Genomic DNA, 21,500 nt, shown 5'->3' with positions numbered 1-21,500 from the left:
TGTTTGGAGGTTGTGGTGGCAGATGGACTTAGTGTGGTGTCTCTGACTTCAGCAAACCTATGCTAAGAATGTACTCAGTCAGTGAGTGTTCACATGTTTGTGTCGTTTGGTTTTTTCTTTCTCTCTACAAGCAACAGTGACTGAAAGGCCCCCGAGAGGTGAATGTAGATGGTTAATGTTAATTTCAGCAACGACAAGGCACTATGTCCCATGATAAGCTGTTTAATTAAACCTTGTGCCTTTTTGTAATCTACAGTTCTGTTTCTGTCTGGCTCTTGTGTCTCATCTCGTCTTTGTCTCTCCAGTTTCCATGTTTCAGACATAGCATCATTTATTTTTATCATGCATGATTAATTTGGTTTACATAAAAGGTTTCTTGAGACGGATGGATAAAGTATGTAAAGCCTTTGTTCAGCCTAAATTTGGATTTTGATAGTTTGTAACTCTTTTCCCTTCAGTGCATGTCAGTCTCCCAGTTTCTGCTGTGTCTCTTGCTCTTCCCTGCAGCTAGCCTGGAGAGCCTTGCCAAAGCTGTCCAACAACAGCTGTTGAGCAACGCTCTTAATCACAGACACTCCCTGCTGTCCAACTGCATTTAATCAGTGTGAAAGATGAAACTGCTTTCAGAAAGCGTGTTATGGAGAGAAATTGAGCAGTGAAACAAAGAGGAAAAAAGTGTTTCCTAACCACTACTGTAGTAGGCGGAAAGAAAGGAAGTTAACCCAAAGGAAGGGAAAATTGGTAAATGCTTTTTTTGCTTAGCTCTCCAAAGTGCTAGGTGTGCTGGGTACAGAAATCATTGGTTTCAGTATCTTAGCAGTAGTGGAAAAGTTCTGCCCTAAGTTGCATCTAACAGCATAGATGTATGTTTGAGGATGGTGTGGACCTAACAACCCTGAGCAAGAAGTGTCTTGCATTCTATACTGAAGTGTGAATGAGTATTGAATTTCAGAGGAATACCAGCCAACTAGGATATCTGATTATCACATTATCTGAAAAACTAGGAATTTTGTGTACTTTGGCCACCTGACATGGCCACTGACAACCTTCATTTGCTTTTTCCTTTAGCTTAACATTATATAAAATACTTAGAAAACATAAAATCTGAGACCCTACTTTTTTTTGTTTTATTAGGAGAAAGAGAAGAAAGAACAACTATATTACCAAAACATGTGGCCATTGCACCAGTCACAAAAAATACACCTTAATCTCTATTTGTAGGAAGTGAAGGGTCAGGAAAGCAAACAGAGCACCAAAGATATGCTCCTGTAGGTATTTAGGAGGAAATATAAGGACGAGATGCAGTTTCTGGAAAGTGTCAGCTTGTTACTATGCTTGCACTGGATGGGATATGGACTCCTGAGAAAAATTTGGTCTGCCCTGGATACCTTGTGAAGTCATACTTCATCAGCTTTTTTGTTAGTCCCCATCAGGCATACAGATGGTTTCAATTGTTTCTGAGTTGGTCTGACAAAGGCTGTAACATAAATCAATACCAGAAAACAAGAGAAAGCTCTTTACTTTTTTCCCTTTGCATAGCTTTGCATGGACTAAAAAAGGGAGTGTAAGGGAACAGGAAACATTTTAATGAGGGAGGAGGTAACATGTTTTGAAGGTGTACCCCCCTGTAATTTGTGTATTGGGGCTGTCCAAAGAGACAGGGTAGAAGCAATTTTTAGTCTGTGTCTAAACGGGTACAACCTGATTTATCTTCCTTAAACACTAGATGTATGAGGGTTTTCTGCCCTTCTTGGCCCCAGCATTCCCTCAAGAAAACTTCTGCTTCTTTGTAAGCACACACAAGCAATACTAGCCAGTGAGATTAGCAGGCAGATACCATGGGAAAGCTCTGGAGTTACTGCAGCCCATCTGCTAGGAGTTAGGTTCTGTCATTTGTTGCAGACTTGAGGAAGAGAAGGTTTGAATTGTCCTTTGATTCTTACTGGGATTTTGCTGGTTTTGTCATTTGCTCTGAAATTCTTGCTTGATAAAACATAGCATTTTCCTAGAAAAGGTTCTGTCCAGTGTTTCCATTCCAGGCTTGTAATGAAAACTAATAAATAAGAAACAAGGCGGTCTCTTATCTCCTATTTCTGAAGCTCATGGGATGTAGCTGGCAGCCATGAAACAGTCAAAAGCAACGTGGCAGGATCTGTGCAGTGTGTTGGTGTGGCACTTGCTTCTAGACATGATGCAGCTGGAACTCTCACAGGATATGGTCCTCCTTTGTCAGTGTAGAGCATTGCAAGATTACCTCACTGAGCTAAAGGAGTTTACTGGCTTGGTTCAAAATTACTGAACACACAGAAGTTGAATACCAGCTGAGATCTGGTATGAACATTGCACTGAAGGAAGCAGCCAGAGCTATAGAAATGCTCACACATGAAAAACTGAAGTAGCCTGGAAAGCTGTTGCTGTAAGGAAGAAGGAATTCTAGGACTGCTTGCTTAAGTTGGATGGGTGCTTTGGCACTGAGCAATCTTGGGAACTTTGCAAAGTTCTGATAATAATTTTCATTTCACATCAAAGCAGATGAAACAATCAAAGAGAGGAAACTAAAGCTTAGGCAAAGTTATTCTAATGAAGTGTTTTGAAGAGCGGGAGAAAAACCCGAAGTGTGCATGATTTTTAATTCAAGTTTGTGCAGTTTTATTTGGGGAAACCAACAAAAAAGTTGTAAGCCTGTGTGAATTTTCTATTAAACAGTTAAGTATTTGGGAGTGTTTTGTGAAGAACTTTACACTTACTTTTACAATTGTGTATGATGTGTCCTGGACGATTTTGTGACCTGCGTGTGTAAACTGTGAGTAGAGTGGGAATAAGGCAGTAAGTTAATTTGGAAAAACTACCTCTTTCTCTCTTGAATTTGAAAGATAACAAAGCTCATGGGTGACTGTATTTAGTAATATCTGACCTTTTTTTTTTTTGCTAATTATCACATATAAAATATATTCAGAAGCGACTGCTACTTCAGCTTTTGGGATAAGGAGCAGTCTAGCAAGAAAAGCTGCTTAAATCCTCCGCCCAGCACTGTCACAACCAGTGTGCTTTGAACAATAGGCAGAGACAAGCAGAGTTAGAAATCTGTTCTAAAACGCCAGAACTGCCTGATTTCAAAATGCTCTCTTCTTGATGTGGAAGCCTGCTATCTCATCCAAAATACAAATCCTGCCAGGAGTCCTAAATAGGTAACGGTGCGTGACGGATGCTTTGATAACGAGCATTCATCTGGCTTCTCCTTGTTTTCTCCCCTCGCAGTTGTCTGGTGGGTGCGAGCTGACGGTGGTGATCCACGACTTCACCGCCTGCAACAGTAACGAGCTGACAATCCGCCGTGGGCAGACAGTGGAGGTCCTGGAGAGGCCCCATGACAAGCCCGACTGGTGTCTGGTGCGAACCACAGATCGCTCCCCAGCTGCGGAAGGCCTGGTCCCCTGCGGGTCCCTGTGCATCGCCCACTCTCGCAGTAGCATGGAGATGGAGGGCATTTTTAACCACAAAGGTAAGGAATGATGGGCACAAAGTCTAGACATCCGCAGCGTGAGTTTTGGGCAGTGGAGAGTACGGTGCATATGGCAGCTTTGGTGTTCTGCACTGCCTTGTTTTCAGCAACCACACTGTCTTTTCCAAGAATAAGCGGTTGGCAGTTCTCAGCATTAAGGGAAAATGTGGCTGAAGATAGGGAAGAGGTTTAAGCAAATTATATCTTAGTGAAGAGTTATACATCATATTAGATCAAACTGCAGTGATAGGAAAATCTGTACCTGAGAAGTGCTGAAAGTGGGAAGGGAATAAAATCTCTGGCATGGATTAGCAATGTTTCCTGAGAAACCCTGCAGTAAGAAGTCATGAAGGTTCAGCACTGGAAAAGGTAAATACACTCCTCCATATGCCCTGGCACAGGAATTGTTCATTTGAACTTCTGTGTTTTACTTAACTGAGCTTTTCAGTGTACCGCTGGCACACTTTTTCCCAGAGCATCTCTGAAATCTTACTTAAGTTTGTTTTTCAGATGCATGAAAGAATATTCCTCTGAAAGGTGCAAGAAAAGTCTGATGATTTTTTGAAAGGTTATAGGGTTTTAGTGTGCTCTAAGTTTTTGCCTCTGTAAACTATCCAGGCTCAAAGAGTAGATTGTTATTAGAGAAAATGCTCGCTTGCCTCATTTGCAGCTACTTGAGTTTGCAGGCTGTGAACAGAAAAAATGTGAACATACAAAAAAAGAGGAGGGGGAAAAAACCAGAAAAATAGTTCATGGGGAAGGCATTTTGTCACATACTATGGGAAAAGATGCATTTCAAAGAGTTTCTTATTTCGGGTAATAAGGTTAGCAGGCAAGTGATGTTGGGGAAAAATTGTCTTCCAAAACACAAAATTCTTGTTTCTGGAAAGCTTTTCATAAATGTAACCACAATTTTTTAAAATTATTCAGTCCATTCCAGCTATTACAATTTTTCCCATTTTTTTTAAGACACTGTATAAATACGCTTGACTGAAACAGGGGTAAGTCTGTGTTTCTTACATTAGGGGCAGGCACAGCAGGAACTTCCTGAATGCAGAGTGATTAGGGGCTGGGGGGGAGTTTGAAGGATTGAAGTGTATAGTTGTAGTAGTCTTCTGTCATTTTGTGTCCTACAATAATTTGAATAGGAAAGCTTGCAGTTGTTCTGATGATAAAACTGGAAAATGTAGTTGAATAACTTTTTTCTTCTTGGACTAGAGGGTGAAATCTGGATTTTTTTTTTTAACAACACTCACAAGAACTGATAAATCCAATTTCCTTTGGACCTTAGGGACTTTACCTTTGAATGCAGAGAATTTTATTAGGAGAGTCAGATTGTACTGAATTTTATATTTTTATATATATGTATACATAATATGCAATACCTTGAGCCTGTCAGAATCCCGAGGGACAGACTGAGCTGGTTTTGTGTTTGAGAAGTTACAACAGTAACTTCTTTAATCAAACCAGTGGACGTGACCCACATTCCTTTTTTTTCTTTAGAATTTGTTTAGGGAAAATGGGGCAGAGCATTTCAAGGATACTTTAATTTGTTTAACATGGTGCTTTGAAGTAAAGAGCATTAATTAATTATATTAATCACGGACACTGAAGAAGAAGAGAAAGCCATTGCTAGAATGAGCATAATTTGCAGGGTTGAATGCAGCCTCAGAAGTGCCTTCTGTCCCTGCCACAGGCTTCCTACGGGATGTTATGGTATGCCATCCTAATCCCAACTGATAAGAAGCAGCTGCTAATTGTTTATTCCCACATTGCTGAGTGTCAGGCTTTAGGAGATGCATGTTTCATTTGTAAAGTTTCCCCTGGGTGTGACTGACGTGAGTGTGAACTGCCTTGAACGTGCAAGCTGTTATATAATGTTAAGTAGTCTGGAGAGGGAAAAAATAGGGTAGACAAGGCACTTGAAACCACTGGATTTGTTTCACTTTGGTCCCTACCTCATCTTTCTATTGCTTGAAAGAGGTTGACAGTCTTCATTTCACTGAGGGATTATAAAAATTAAGCAAAACCAGTGGAGTGCTTTGATTTTATTTTTCCCCCCATAGTGAAAAGTACCTCAGACAATCCCACAAACCAATTATCCATTCTCAAGTGCTGCATTTGATTAAATAAAGCATCAGGGAATATGCTAATCAGAAGAATGGAAAAACAATTAGATGATCTTCTCAGAATTGTTCATTGTGGGTATTAATTGAGGTATGAATTCCTAAAAAACACTACTAATCCTCTAAGAACAAGTGAGTGACTTACATAATTTTAAGTTAGTCCATGTTCTTGGGTAGATAATTTTTCATGTCCTTCCTAGATTTTTAGTACTTAATTATGTACCTTCAGTCTTTACAATACAGATTTTCTTTTCCTTTTTTGACAATAATTCAGTAAAACTTTCAGAGTTTTTGAGAGGTTCAACAAATTAGGATTTTGAGGTCTGAAAATGCATGTCCTATGTGAGGATCACAGTGTGAGCATCAAGTCTGAATAATTCTGTACAGTTCATGGACTAAGAGATGAGTCTGGGATTTTTGCATGTCTGACATGACAAGCTCTTGGGAGAAGCTGAGGGAAAGAGAGAGTTTATGTATTGCAGGGGAAAGAAGGAGGTGATCATCATCAGAAGTGGTGGGGTTGGCTACTTGGATGTAGAGTGCTTAGCTTATACAGATGGTTTGCTGAAGAGTTTTGCACTCCTTTCAATACCTATGGACCCTACTGTTTTGATCTTCTCAACTGTGTTTATCCATAGCATCACTTGCCAACAAAACAGAAAAAAAAAAAAAAAAAAAGGAAAAAAAAAAAGGAAAGCTGCAGCATATCAGAGGTGAAATGAGCTTCAAAGTTTTGAAATGGCAAACTTCTTGTAATTGACAGCTGGTTCTTATGGTGTGTCAAACCACATTTCATCACTGAGTACAGAAATGTTGGGTGATACTGAATGCCTTAAATAATCTCAAATTATTATCCAAAGTTGGAAAACATGCATAATTATTAAAGAAGCAAGTATGTTCAGTGAAGCCTAGTTCTAACTGTTGATCTTGGTCATTCCTTGTCTGTCCACACATTATCTGTCAACCATGAAAAGTAATGTTGTTTTATTCTCATGTTAAAAGACAGCCTCAAAAATTACCCTTGTCAATTGCCTACAAGTGTAGGTATTGCTTCTCCTCTAAGAATGTGTATTATCTAGAGAATCTAATCATTTAATGGTTTAAAAAATACATTTATAATAATCTTAAATCGCTAAAGTTTTATGGTAGTTAAGGTAATAAATACTTTGTTAAGAATATGAGGAAAGCATTGCACAGAAAAGACATTCACTACTTGAATAGTAACTAAGGGGGAGAGTTGAATGTGGGTTCCTGACCTCTTGCTTGCTGTGCTGGATATCAAATCTATTTTTGCAAATTATTTGGGTCATTCAGTGAATTTGATGTGCAGTTCACAGATGAATACGTTTTAAAAAAAACTCTAAATCCCTTTTATAATAGGGGAAAAGAGAAACAAGTGAGTAGTGAAGAGGCTGAATAACAGTTGGTGCACTCTACAAAAATAAATCACTAGCTCTGGAAGAACATGTTTTTCACAAGTAATGCATAAGGCAACATTTTTTTTGTAATGGTTTCCCACATGTTTTTGGGTGTGGGGGAGAAAGATTGTTCCTGTTGTTTATTTGGTGCTGCTCTGTTTTTTAAAATGAGTTTCTTTGCATTCTAGGGTACATCCTATTTTACAAGTGCAGTCCTCTTCTTTGCAGGGCATTTACACTGCCACAGAGCATTGGGTGAAGGGCAGGGGACAGGCTTCAGTGTAATGAAAATGAACATGCAAGCTCAGAAAAATTGGCAGCTATTTAAAATTGTTTGTGAATGTCTTGCCTGTTTAGATCCCAAGTTTACTGTCTTTTCTGAATCTGTGAATACTTCTGAAGAATTTGTGATAGTCCATCATATCCATTCAGTAGGAGCTACTGTTTGGAGAGATACAAAGGCTGCTTTGCTTATGAGGCTTACATTTATATCTCCTTTAAGGTACAAGATTTTGGGGGGAACCATGTCTAATTACCAATTCACATTACTATCTGTTTGTTTCAAAACTTGGCCACAGAAGTCTTTTGTTTACCTGAAGGTACAGAGTTTGCCTGTTTTACACCATCACATAATCCAGGAATCTGTATACGTTTGTTCAAATCTGAGAGGTAGGTGATATCTCAGTAACACGGTGCCAAACCACACACCACTTACATACCAAATACTGGCTTTTGATTTTACTCTCAGGATACTGTCCTGACTGAAGCCATAAAGACAAAAATGTAGTCTCTCTCAAAGGATCTTAACATAATAAGGCAGATCAAATGCCTTTGCAAGACAAAGATTGACAAATTTGTTCAAATAGCTGTGTAGTAAGCCATTTTCTATATCTGCAAGAGGGGAAGGACTGATGTAGGGCAGGTGTCAGAGCTGTTCTTGAATTACTCTAGTGACTCTCTGTTCAAGAATTAAGGGAGACAGAAATTGTGTGGGTGATCTAGAGATATTTCCCAAGAAGAGACAGATTTTATGACTGAGGCCACAGATGGGCTAAAACAGTCTTGAAGTTGTTACATTAAGTAAGCTTGCTGTCACACAGCTGGATCCTATTCAGAATACTAGTTTTCAATGAAAGGAGAAGGGAGAGTAAAGGTAAAAGTCTCATGTGTGATTGAGCGCTTTGAAACGATGCTTGAGAAAGGGAGTGTTTCATGTTGAGTCTACATACTGTTCAATACAGGAAGAGGAAGCTCTGTGTATCAGCAGGAGAACTTGATCCAGCAAAATGGGCATCCAGTTTGAATAATTGAAGAAGGAGTTCTTGTTTGTAGTGGAAGAAAAGAAGGATGACTTGGGCAGCAGCAATTGTTTGCTTAGGAGCAGAGGGAGGCTGTGGAAGGGGAGGATTTGCTGTTTTGAGACTGCAAGTAAGTGAAGCAGAGGCCATGTGCAAGGAAAAAGGATCCCCACCCGTGGCTCAGAGCCAGAGCGCTGCCTGTGAGACTGCCTGACAGCGTTTGCAGCTGCAGGAAATGAGTTACAGCCCAGGCCAGAGGGGAAAGTAACTCCTAACAATGAGCTGGTGGGGTACGTGCTTTGCTGTGCTGCCTGGGGGCCAGGTGGCAGAAGGTGGGGACTCTAGTTTCCAGGGCACCAAACCGAGAAGGATCTGCTGCTACACAGACGGATGTATGCATGCAGAAAGTGATATAGAGGAATATGTTGGAGTTGTACGAGACACCAAACCTTAATCTAAAAATTCTGTTGCTTGATGAATCAATTACTTCCTCATAAAACTTCCAAGTAACAGGCTGCCCATCCAGATAGCCAGCTGATAGAAAGCCTTTCAAGGAGCCCATGAGAGGCAAAGCTGAGCAGTCAGTTGAATTTGACAGTCCACATGTTTTGATTAAGAAAAAAATTGTAATGGCTGTGCTGCAGTGTCAGTTAAGCTTATTTATCAGCCAGACTTGAGCTTCAGCAGAGATGCATGCATTTTAATAGCTGAAGTTCAACTTCACAATTACCATTTGTTTTGAAAGTGTAATAAATTATAAATTTTCATTTAGTCACAAATATTTTTCCCAAAAGCACTGCTAGTCTAATAGTGGCAAGGATGGTTTGAATTTAGGTTGTATGTGTGTGATTTTTTAAACATGTTCTCATGCCTTAGTCCAGATAAATAAAGTAGCTGAAGTATAAAGTAAAACAAGAATTCTCTGTCCTGCCTTTCCCACCTTGTGGTTTTAGTTGAGTTTGCAGTTAAAAACATCATCTGAGCATAAGTAAACTTAAGTAAAATGTCATCAATTGACTGTAGTCCATCAGGTAATAATCTTTGCATTGAGTTTTATAGCCAAACTGTGTCAGATACTGACACAGTCAGAGTTAATAGCCAAGTTCTAATTGAGGCTTGATAATTAGTAAAGTCTCTATGAATTGCTTCCTTGGCATTGTGCAATCTTAAACTAGACAAGGAGGTTTGGTGCATCTCACAATTTGAATTTCTAGATGAGTTCTCTCTACCAAGTTCACAGGTACTCTGAAACATCACAGGATTGATTTCTGCATAAACCTGCCTCTAACTCCTGCATTATTCTTTTATCGTAATGCAGCCCCGGAAGACTTGTGAGATAGGTCAGTATTTCCCATGCTGACTATTTTGTGAGCATAAGTGCATGCTTAATTTGTCTCTGGAGTTTTCATACATAGCTAATGAAAGGATTTTGCCCTGTTAGGGAGCTCAGTATTACAGCTGAGAAAAAGAAATTTTTATAAAACTGACTTGAATCTACTTTTGGTCCCAGACAGCTGCCAAATATATTTCTCTTGTATATTGTAGTTGGAAAGGAAATTGGTGCATAAAAAGTATCTGCTTAGAACAGATGTATTTGCACAGCTGATCTTTGGGAGGTAGAGGGTGGATATAAACCAGCAATTCTGATGGCTTTAGGTTTCCCAGGAGAGTTGTTACTTTGCTTGCAATTAGCCTTCCTTTGACAGCAGTTTCTTTTTCTAACCAAGGTTAGAATAGAGTACAAATTCAAGTCATATCCTGCAAATGTTGTTTCTATCTTACAGTTGAAGAAAACCATCCTGAAGTGTTGTTTGCTTGCCTTAACCTGTCCCTCTTCAGTTCTAACAAACTTCAAAAAGTTGCTGAAGTGTCGAGAATTACTTTGTGAGGGTGCTTTTGTTACCCATATTTTGCTTGCTGCTTCTTTTTTTTAAGGAGCAGGCTAGAGCTTGTGCACCTTTTGGGATATTCTCACATTACATTACATCACATCGTCTGTCATCATTGCTGCCTGCAGGTGGAACCAGCAGGATTTAGGGTTCCACTGACTTCCTCGAATTCTGTTTTTGTGAGGAGGCTGCTGAATGTGTTCCATTGACTTCATTTTACTTTTCCTGCAAATAGTAAAATAGCATGCTAAACTAGAAATGTTGCATCACTTTTAATATAACGGAAGCTTTTTTTACAGATGCCCTTGACATCTCTTAAATTGATGGCATTATTATGCAATGTTTCACTTTTATTTTGAGTGCATATTCACTGGCATAGGTATAATTACAATACAGGACATGCTTGTGTTTTCTTTTAGTTTTGAGTTGAGTAGAAATAGTAATAAGTTTTCCTCTATCTGAAACAACTTGTGAACCTAAATTCATTTTTGTCCAACAAGGAAGCAAAAGAAGCGATGAAATTCTTAGAGCAAACTGTGTAAAAGAGGCTGCTGTGATAAATTAATAAAAACATTTAATGATCCCAGGAAAATATACTGATAATGCTTTTCAGAAATTTGCAGTCTGCATTTTCTAGGATGCATGTATAATGGTTAACTCCTGTAGGAACAGAAGACATTTGCATAATTGACATGCAGGCATACATAGTAAAGATCATCTTAGGTAAACTTGATATCAAATTATCCTTGATTACCAAAATCTTGTAATTTTTCCCTGTGGTTGCAAGCCAACTGTGGCAAACCTCTACTGTTTGTTAACCATTTACAGTGCAGCAGAAATAGTCCCTGTTACAAGAAGAGCTTTAAAAGTGTGTCAGGTTTTCAAGAGCAGACTGGACAACACCCCAAGTATGCTGGTCTGATCTCATAACTGACCCATCCTTTTGAGCAGAAGATTGGACTGCGTGGGTTTTTGAGGCTGTTTGGAACTTGAGTTATTCTGTGCAAAAAGTTAGAATTGCTAGCAGAGACTTGGTATGTTCTAAGTATTTCCTGGAGTCTTGGACTCCTCTTAGTGCCCTTGGGGCTATCTGAAATGCTGAAGATTTTTGCCCCCAAATATGTTTATTCTACATAAGAAATGGCAAGGAATCAAAACCAGTATTTCTTCTTGTGAAAAACTCTAGTTGTGCTTGTTGCACCATGCTGGGTGTGGTCATTACCTAATTAGGGGTGTGTTTATTTTTTAATATAAGCTTCAAAGTATCAGTGATAGAGAGATGCTTTAAACATGGAGTCCAGGGAAATCTAGCTGCATATAAGAACCTACAGATATGCTGAAGGTAGGAAAGCTGCTAGGGTTTAAGATCATCAAGCCTACCTGTTAACCCAGCACTGCCAAGTGCACCACTAACCACATCCCTTGAAGGAAGAATCACCTCCCCATTGGTGAATAGAACCCTGGTCTCCAGCGTGACAGGCGGGGACTGGTTGACTAGATTGAAGTATTCTTTAGGCGGTATTGAAAAGAAAGAACTTGATTGGTGAAAACCACCAAATTGTTAACCACATATCTTAAAATTTTGATATCAGTAGCCAGTCTATTTTTGAGAGTTTGCCATGGCCTGACTTAGTTGTTGGCCAGTTCTAGTGCATTTTATGCTGACTTCTCTCATTGTCTCAAGAGTAACAAAATACATGTACTTCAAATGCTGGTTGATATGGTAGAGCAGGCTTAGGTGTCTTTAACCTTTCATCCTAAAGATGTGGCAGGACTACATATAGTCATGCCAGAATCAGTTTGGAAAGTACTGGCTCAGAGCTCTGTTTACAGTCTCAGAGTAACATCTAAAGAGTTGGTGTTTACAGCAGGTGGTGCCCTGGAGCTCTGTGATGTGTTCTCTTTGTGTCCTGGTGGCTTACTTGAGTAAAAGCCCAGGCAGTGGGTTCCAATGCCTATTCACATCACCTTTGTAAGACTGAGCTGGAGTAAATTAAAAGTAGCAGCATTTGACTATCTTTTGCTGTTTGTGGAATAACAAAGCTTTACTCTGTTATTGTTAACATTATTAGCAATCTAAAACTTCTACCATGATGGCATGCTTTATTCAAGAGAAACTAACTGGAAAAAGAGAACATGGAAAAATTTTGTGTCAATTAAAACAATTTTCTGGCACCTGAATTTTAGTTGCTGTCCTAAAGGAGCACTGTTATCTTAACTGAGTATAGTAACTTACTCAAATATCAAAAGTATAGATTTAGAGTGGCTATTTCATAATTGCATTGTCACAATTCTACTAAGGAGTGATGATGTAACTTGTAGGAAGTTGACACTTTTCAATTTTGTCAACGGTGTGATCACATTAATTTCTTTGGTTCAGAGCTAATTTTCTTTCAAATGGATGTAAAACATGTTCTGCGTAACCCAAACAGAAATGTCTGACCTTTTTCAGGACTGAGTTATGCTGCATTTATAATTAAGAGTAGATATAAAAAAACCTGTTAATTACAATGCAGAAACTCTCACATTTGTGGAATTGTTTGACACTATACAATTTCAAGTGTTTCTGTGTTTTATCATCTGATAGACAAAGTATAATAATAAACCTCAGTCCTGTGGATTTTTTTGCTCCTCCTTTCTGTTGTGCCTATGGTAAAGCTAGCCTCCAAATGTACTTAAACATACTTAGTAACAAATCTGTGTTTATAATTTACAAAAACAGGGCATCTGACATCCAGGCTTAGAGTGAGAGAGAAAAAGCCCATTTCTGGTTTTGCTTTCCTGTTAGATGTAGTGCAGAGGAATTGAGGAGGTTGCTTCATTTAGCTCAAGTATTTTTTAATATAATAAAGGAAGCTGTGAAAGTATGCAAGGGTTTTTTTGTGTTAAATGCTTCTCTTTGAAATCCACTCAGGTGCTTTCAGAACCTGTGTGCTTTTCCTTGCTTTCTGAAGCAGCAGGGTGTTGGATTGTGGCTGTGCTCCATCTGCCACACCTAGGAGGGATGTGTGACTTAACTTGATCTGTTACAGTGACCTGTGATAAGCAGTACTGAGCAGAGGCAAAAGGAGGAGAGGTAGCAGTGAAGTAAACCTTTGTAACTAACCAAATAGCATTTTTACTATTTGAACTTAGGAGAAGTAGAATAAGAAAAGTGTTTTGGTCAATAATACCAAGCAGCAGAAAGAAGTAATTTGTCCAGATGCATTTGTATGGAACTTCTTACAGGGAGTATGTGTCCCATTTTAAAAGCTTTGCTTTTGTTGTTTTGGGTTTTTAATGACCTGGTTTGACCTGGTAGAACTGTTCATTCTCCTTTCAAATGACTTAAAAGAAATTAATTTTAAGTCAAGACCAATTCAGTATTCTGAGCAGTCTGATGAGTATGTTCTTTTGTCTTTGACTGCATGCATTTTTAGTTAAGATAATTACCTAAGAAATTTATGCTAAAAAGAATCCAAACCCACTGTATATGCAGCTAAAACTGGTTTGGAAAATTAAACCTTGTTTGGACTAGATTTTTTTTTTTTTCACACCAATTGGCTGTTTCCCCTTGTGGAAATAATAAAAAAAAAAAAAAGAATGGTGAAAGGTGACTTGTATAATAAAATTAATATAAAAAACTGAGTGTTTCTTCAATATGTCTCATTAGGACAGCAAATATTTCTTGCTTGCAAATATTTCTTGCTTGCAAATACTTTTTGTATTTTCTCCAAAGTACAGACTACACATGGCCTCTTCCTTCTTCCCCTCCAACCCCTTGCTAAGTACTGAATGTATGTGAAACAAAATTCCTTACACTCATCCAAAATATTTTGTTTGAATTATCTAAAGCTGGTTTGTTGTGGTTTTGTTGACAGTGGCTGGGATTTTTCAAGCTCGTTTGGCATGCTGCAGTGGTGACTGTTGAGGAGTCAGAATTTTCCCAAAGCTTTTCCAGATAAACAGAAGACCAGGGACACTGAACATCTCACCATTTCTTTGAAAGGCTTCTTCATTCTTGCAAGTGGTATATAGGCTCCAATTCCTTGGCTACAGCACAGAACAGAGTTAAAAATTCAAGTAAATAATAGCCAAATGATTAAGATGGGAGAGAATTTACTGTGTCATGTGCTTTTTGATATTCTTTCTTACTCTAGGCATGAGCAAACAGCTAGGACATGTTCTGCAAAGCTGGAGACAGGAAGGACTTGTTTAGATCCTAGCCTGGATGACTGAATAGCTGGATACATGATTCATTTCCCAAATTTTTAATTAAAGCCTGAGTACTTCAGTGTCCTGGTATCAGTTGCTCTTGACAGATGCTTTACCCAAGATGTAGAATGGAAGGCTATAAGTCACCCAGATGAAAATCACCCTCAATCAGAAAATACTTTTCTCAGGTTTGCTAGCTGGTGGGATAGCCAGGGTGTTTTGTTGGAGGTGGCTATTGGTTACAGGTTTTTTGGGGTTTTTTTGTTGTTGAAAAATACCAGTATTTTGAAGGGACCTCTTGGAAATCTCAAATTAAGAATGTTCACACAATTCATTGCACAATACAATTTCTGACTGAGTTTAAAGTGTCTCTGTCAGCTGGCAGCAGGGGTAGTAAAGAACAGGAAACAACACTCTGAATGTTCAGTCCAAAGAGCCACTGTTGTAATGATTCCGCTCCTTGCGGCCTGGCAGTGCTATTTATCTGAGACTGAGGAGAAGCGAGGCTATTTTTTTGGGAACAGGATGATCTTTGTGTGTGGGGCTAAAGAAACCAGATCCTAGTGGCACAGCTGCACCCCAAGCAGTTAAACTGTGCACACATTGTACACTGAGGAAAAGGCAAAGTTAGGCTCCTTTCGGAATTTTGAGGGTAGTGTGGGAGCTCACCTTTGAAGTTTCAACCTCAAGTTTATTTATTGATGTGGTTTTGCTGTCTACAATTTCTTGACTGTGTTAGAGTATTCTGGTGTGGGGCAGAGTGCCTAAGCTGCCAAAGATAGGATTTGTATGGAAAGTCAGCCTGATTTATTTTTTTTAATGCAAAATGCATATTGTAAATAAATTCCTATTGATTTGTGCAATGTTACTTAGTTCAAGAATTTTAATAGTTATGGATTTATTACTAACTTTGGCTCCTAGTTTGGGGTGATCTTTGGTCTAGCACAGTTTTAGAAGTCTGAATATTTTCTCTCCCGTATGCAGAAACGTGACTCAGAATTGTAAGAACTGTGCAATACTAAATCATGGAAGCATTTGTCTCATAGATCACTTCAAAAATTGTTTTGAAATTGGGACATTTAGATCCTGGCAGAACTGAATAAAGAATTCACTTCTGTTAATTGCAGTTATCTCATGTAAGTTTCTCCCCTCCTAAGATGAACAAGAATTTTTTAAGAAACTTTGTAGTACTGATTCCAAAATCTATTAATTACTTTTTTAAATGGAATGTCAGGAATATGAGAGGCAAGATTCCAGAGAGGACAGATTTAGTTTTGCTTGAGAATGATATTGAAGCTGTGTTTTCTCATGCTATCATCTTTCAAACACAGACACCTTCCCACTCTGCCAAGACAGATATTAAGGAAGAAAGGTTGGCTCTTTAGCTTCTTGCTCTCAGGCAACTCAGACTAGGTATTTAAATTTGGAATTTCTGCATTTTATTAGCTTCCCTCTCTTGTTCTGCTTGTTTTCACTAAGGTGGTGCAAAATGTAATGGAGCCTTACAAAGATTAAGTTGGAATGCTGTTAATCTGTGTTTTAATATAATTCTATTATATATTTCTATTGCCATGCAAATATCTTAGGAGTATGAGAAATGCAGTCAGCTTTACTCCAGTTGTCCTGTTAAATGAAAGAAGGGATGAATGTTTCCATTCTTACATGCAAGACTATTAATAGAAGCCTCACATGAAGTAGCACTTCCACAAGGAAGTTAATACAGTGGCAAATGGTGGGTGCAGACGCTGCAGTTAAGAACAGGTACCTGTGAGAAGCTGAAGCTGTAATGAGCTGATTTGTTGACTGTCAATGGCAGAGACTGGTGAGCTGTTACTTGTGTGCTGGGGTGAGCTGGCAAAATGTTAATACCTTAAAACGGTTTTGGGGCGCTGACGTTGTCCATCAGTGATCCCTGAGATTAACTACAGAAAGTTGATCCCGTTCCTTCACTGTAGTAATAGATACAGGCATCTGATGCTTCATTTGTGTCTATCATGCAAAGTATGTGCTACATGATCTACTTGTGATGTGCAGCGAGTGCTTTGCTAGCTGGGTTTTTTCCTTTTTAGTTTCTTTGTTTAATCACTGGGATGTAGTCTTTCTTACAAAATGCTGTCTTAAAAATGAGTGGACTCTTTTGCCGGGAATTTTAAAATCTTCAATAGACAGCGTTTTCACCTGGACATTTATTTTGTCCCTGTTCTAAGTAACTGAGAAATATCTTAAATTGCTAAGGCCTACTTTTCTTTCAGAAATGAAGATAACTACTGATTTCTTTTCAAGGATATTATATAAAGTGTATAACCAAGAAAACTCATTTCAGCTTTACACAGGTAAGTCAAAAAATGAAACATCAATGAAAATGAAAAGTTAATTTTACTTAAAAAAAAAAAAAAGAGCCACAACTATTTCAATTTTTGTCAACTGGCACACATCAATATATGAGCTTTTCTCATTAGTAATTTCATCAGAGTTTGTTTTCCTGATGGCCTGTGGTCTCAAATACTGAGCAGCAGAGGAAGCAGAGGCAGCTCACTGCTGCTGTGCAACACCCTGTGCAGTCCAACCTCTTCTGCGCTGAGCCTGTGCTCTGTTCCCAGCTTGGGTTTTTTTTTCCTAAAGATGTTTTCCATGTAGACATATTTCTGCCTGCGGAATTAAGATTACCTGACTGGTTTGTTATTACCAAAGATGGGTTCCTACAAAAAACTGCTGATGCAGGGAGTTGCAGGAAGAGCTGTCTAGCAGACAGGGGTGGCTAATGCAGGATATGGCACTGGAATACAGAAAACTGGATGGAGCTAAAGGACAAAGAAAGCTTTGTGGTAGAGCCTGAAGTAAACCATGGAAAGACATTAATAGGCTGCCTGTTTGGGCATAAAATTACATGTATTGATACAGGTCCTTGTCTCAGAAACTGAGACTTGTGATATATCTTGAGGTGTTTTAAGTGGGATCTGAGGTGACAGTAGTACTGTATAATGGTCCCTGCCTGTTAAATTAAGAAATGTTGGGTTTATGATATAGAAGACATCTGCCTTTTCCTTACATTCAGGAGAATTTACAAGTCTGAGCTCTCTGCCTTGGATCACAAGGAAGTTGTAGCTATTGTTTCAGTGTATGCATTGAGATGTTTTTCAACCAAATTCTTACCTGATGTGCCCAGCGGCTCTGCACCACATTCATGTGGGGTCTGTTGTCTCCACTCCAGTGTTGCTGTGAAGCAATTACATTTTACAAAAACTGGGTCATCCAAGACAACTGTGTATCCATGATACTTTCTTCGTAACCATGTAACCTGCAAAATATGACTCTGAGACAGTCCATGTGGTCATTCTCTCTCCTTCACTACCTTCATTTGCTTGCCACATTTTTCTCTGAGAAGGGGTCAAAGCAAAACCTAAAAGTAACAGTGTTTGCTTTCAGTAGGAACAGAAGAACTTTTTGCAATAGCAAGCTGCAAATATGATGCAGTTCCCAGAGCATTTATAATATCTTCCTGCATATATTATCAGTTTTATAAGGGCAGTATTCATGCAGTTAAAAAGCAAAATAAAACCAATCTAAAAACAGTTTTATATATAAATTTGCTCTCTTCTGGTCAGAAGTTTTCTTACATATGGAAATCACTGCTTCAAAGCTGTATTGATAACCTATCTAACCAGATGCTGGTTAAAGGTGTGAGACTTTTACCGCAGCAAGAGTGGCTGGATATTCTTGAGTGCTCAGTGTGCATGGGAACAGTTGCAGAGTAAAAGCAATTGATTGTTTAATATTTTTTTTTCTTATTCAAGTAAAAACTAGAATGATTTTCAGATGTTCTACAATTCCACAACAAGTAAACTAGCCTTAGTGGAAGTCTCACTGTAGGTGGTAAACTAAAAAGATCACTTACCCTGGAGAAAGAGAGGGTTTTTTTCCTCTGCCTTCCCTGCCCCCTTCCCAGTACCCCCACCCTTAGGAATTCAGTGTCATTTGAAAGTTGCTCTGGGTCAAAAAAAAATTGATCAAGAATGAGAATTAATGGTTTCAGTGCAGGAGGCTATGAAGAAAAAACTGTTTCAGAATTTAGAATAGCTGCTCTTAAAAAGCAAAAGATTATTCTCAGGTGGAGGGTGACCACGACTCTTCAACACTGCAGACAGGATAAGGTGTGTGTACCCAACTTGTGTTACATGCTATGGATAAGTTTGCTTTGACTTTGCAACCCTATAGACTCTCAGTTCCACGTAAAATTCCTATTTATCCTTGCATTACATGCATTTCTTTGTGCTAGTGTCATTGGCAACCCCTTCACTGCTTTATTGTCTTCTTACCTCCTCTACATGTTTGTGTACTATGTAGTATTGTTTGTTCAATCTCATTTTTGGGCATTTTTTCCCAATGATCATATAATATTAGAAAGAATTTCCTTTCTGTTTTTACAAAATTTAAGTTCTTGCTTTGGCTGTTTATCTATCTAGTGAATGTAGCTTTATGTAGCTCCTTTAAAATTAGCTGATAATATGTTCAGGGGAAGAAACCAAACATCTTCTTCAGGTTCGTATAGCTAAAAAAAAATTAAATACATAATTTAATATTTATAGACAAATGCTTTTGTGGCATGCTAGGTGAAGAATGCATATACAAAACCTAAAATACATGCAGTCTCAGTTTACTGAACAGGAATACAGCTTAATGAACTAGAAATATATCTTGCAGAGTATGAGCTCAGAGGTGAAACAGATCTGCAGTGTAGTTAAAATCAGGGCAAGATCTTAAATTAAATTTTTAAATGTTTTGGATTTTCTACTATTGTGGGGTTTGGTTTGATTGATTGATTGATTATCACAAACAAGGCTCAGGAGAAGGTGAAGGTGAGGACAGAATCTGTTGTTTGTCAAGGAAAATTGGAAATTCCAGGGGAAGCACTGCATGGTTTAGCTGAATGGAAAAAGTCCATCTTTTTTTCTATTTATGCCTTTAGCTAAAGCATTAAAAACTAACTATGCAGTGTAAAGTAAAAAGAGATGTTAAAGGTTCATTTTGTGCATTTTGGTTACTATAGAGCTTTGTAGGGCTACTAGACTGCATCTTTTCTGAAGGCTGAGAGGAAAAATTGCTGGTTTGCCGTATTTTTTAAGATCACCCTGAGCCTCAATTAGGGTAGTTACGGTAGAGTGTAATCTGCTGCATCTGGCTATTCCCACATGTGAATTTAAAGACTGGAATTGTGTTCAGTGAGTCAGAGGAGAGCATCCCTGCTCTGAGGAGAGAGGAGCTGCTCTGAAGGCAGGCAGGGGTCTAAACCAGCCTGAGAAGATAAGAGCGACTTCCTCATTCTGATGGCATTGCCTGTAACGTTATCTGGGTGAACACTTCAGGAGAAGCTGTAACCCATCCCGGGCTGCAGGCGAGTAGGTTCTTTGGAAGCTGTGGGTATCGGAGCAGCTGATTCCTCACCATGCCGAACAGGATTAAACAGATTGACACTCTGGGATCTCTGCACTCAGTAAATCCTACCTGCTGCGGCAACGGGCAGCCAAGTGGCTGTAAATACTGGATCCTGGATTTAGGTACAAATATGTGCAGTACAGATACAAGGGGAAGGGGGAGGCAGGTTGGTTGACTGTTTCTGTGATGTTTTCAAATCACGGCAGTTTAGTAGGATGTTTTTTTTTTTCTCCTTCTTCTCTCTCTCCTCCTTCTGATCTGACCCCAGCCAGAAAACGCAGAGTATTACAGAAAGGACCTATATGGGAAAGGGAGAAGTGTTGGAATTAATCTTCTCTAAACTACTGAGATGCTATACAGTAAACTCTTTCAGAAAAAGTCTGTAAGAGGCACGTGCTACTTTATGGGTGTTTTTTAGTTGATCTAGGGAAATGAGAAATGGTAAATCTTTCTCTGTGAAACGTTATTAATGGTAGTATTTTAAGAGATTAGCAGAAATTTTCGTAGAATGTTGCTGCTAGACCAAGGAAATAATAGATTATTCAGTATGTGTCACTTCTGTTACATTGTTGTTGCGAAGTAATGCTTTTGAGGAAATAGAGCTTGAAAAGAAAGGGCAGTTGGGAAATAAATGAGTCTGTGCATTTTATTTAGAGGCAGCATTGATTCTGAAATGTGACATGGAGGTAAGCCATGCTCTTTCAGCCTCGACAGGAGGAGCACAGAGGTAAGGGTAAGGATGTTCATGTTAAACTCATTCTTGTTGGGTCTTCTCCTATTCCTCCTTTGTAATTTTTAACAGGAAACAATATTTGTGCTTGGCATTTGCTCTGTTGCTACTGAACAAGTTTGTATGATACACTTTAAAACGTTGGAAATGTCTCCAGGACAAAACAGTGCTAACCTTTAGTGTCTGAAGCTGATGCACCTGTTGGGATGCCTTCTTACCTACCTCTTGCTGTATGCTGTGTGCATATACTCAAAAAAATCAGCAAAAGGCAAGTTATAATCAGTGTTATTCGATAATATCCAAACTGCAGTTATGGATGGATGAGAGGAGAAGGAGGGTGGTAGAAGGCTTGCAAACATGAAATCAAGGATGTAATAGGAATTAATCTTATCAGAGACCTCTGCTATAGGGTCATGTGTCAGTGGATGGTCGTACCTCTCAGCAGATCCTCAAAAGGTAATGGGATGTTGGAGTTCCAGCCAGTGGGAGTTAATGTTAGCAGGCTGTCATCTCTGATCCAGCAATAGAGCTGTGTTCTCAGAAGGCTGCTCTGTAGCCCCCAAGTGCTACACAATCACTTCCTTTAGCAGCAATTATTCCACTTTTTAGAAGTAAACAAGTACAGGTTTACAGTACTTCTTGCTGGAAGGTGGGAGTGAAAGGAGTCAATTATAAATAGTAGTTGATAAGCAGAATGTTCTGCAGAAAAATATTTTAGAGCAAGTGCTCACCCAGAGCTGTGACTACGTAGTCTGCTGGAGGTCTGTTCATGGCACGGCAGCAATCTTCTCCCCCTTCATGTTGCTTTGCTTTCTCCTGTCTTTGCTGTAGCTCTTTTGCTTCACTTGTAAACTGTTGGTGTTGCAGTGGTTAGTTTACTTCCAAATAATTTTTACAAAACATGTTTTAT

General features: G+C 38.9%; 1 protein-coding gene across 1 annotated transcript in view; it reads left to right on the top strand.

Annotated features, from left to right (window-relative positions):
• The window catches only part of TRIO (trio Rho guanine nucleotide exchange factor), a 244,332-nt gene that overhangs the window by 172,880 nt on the left and 49,952 nt on the right, over positions 1-21,500 (top strand). Inside the window, exon 34 of the mRNA XM_053931605.1 lies at positions 3,259-3,502. Coding sequence (XP_053787580.1) covers positions 3,259-3,502 — 244 coding nt within the window. The remainder of the gene's footprint in view (positions 1-3,258; positions 3,503-21,500) is intronic.

Source organism: Vidua chalybeata, chromosome 1 (assembly GCF_026979565.1).
Source record: "Vidua chalybeata isolate OUT-0048 chromosome 1, bVidCha1 merged haplotype, whole genome shotgun sequence".
Taxonomy (NCBI): Eukaryota; Metazoa; Chordata; class Aves; order Passeriformes; family Viduidae; genus Vidua; species Vidua chalybeata.
The sequence above is the reverse complement of the archived record's forward strand: the minus strand, read 5'-3'. Positions and strand labels throughout refer to the sequence as shown.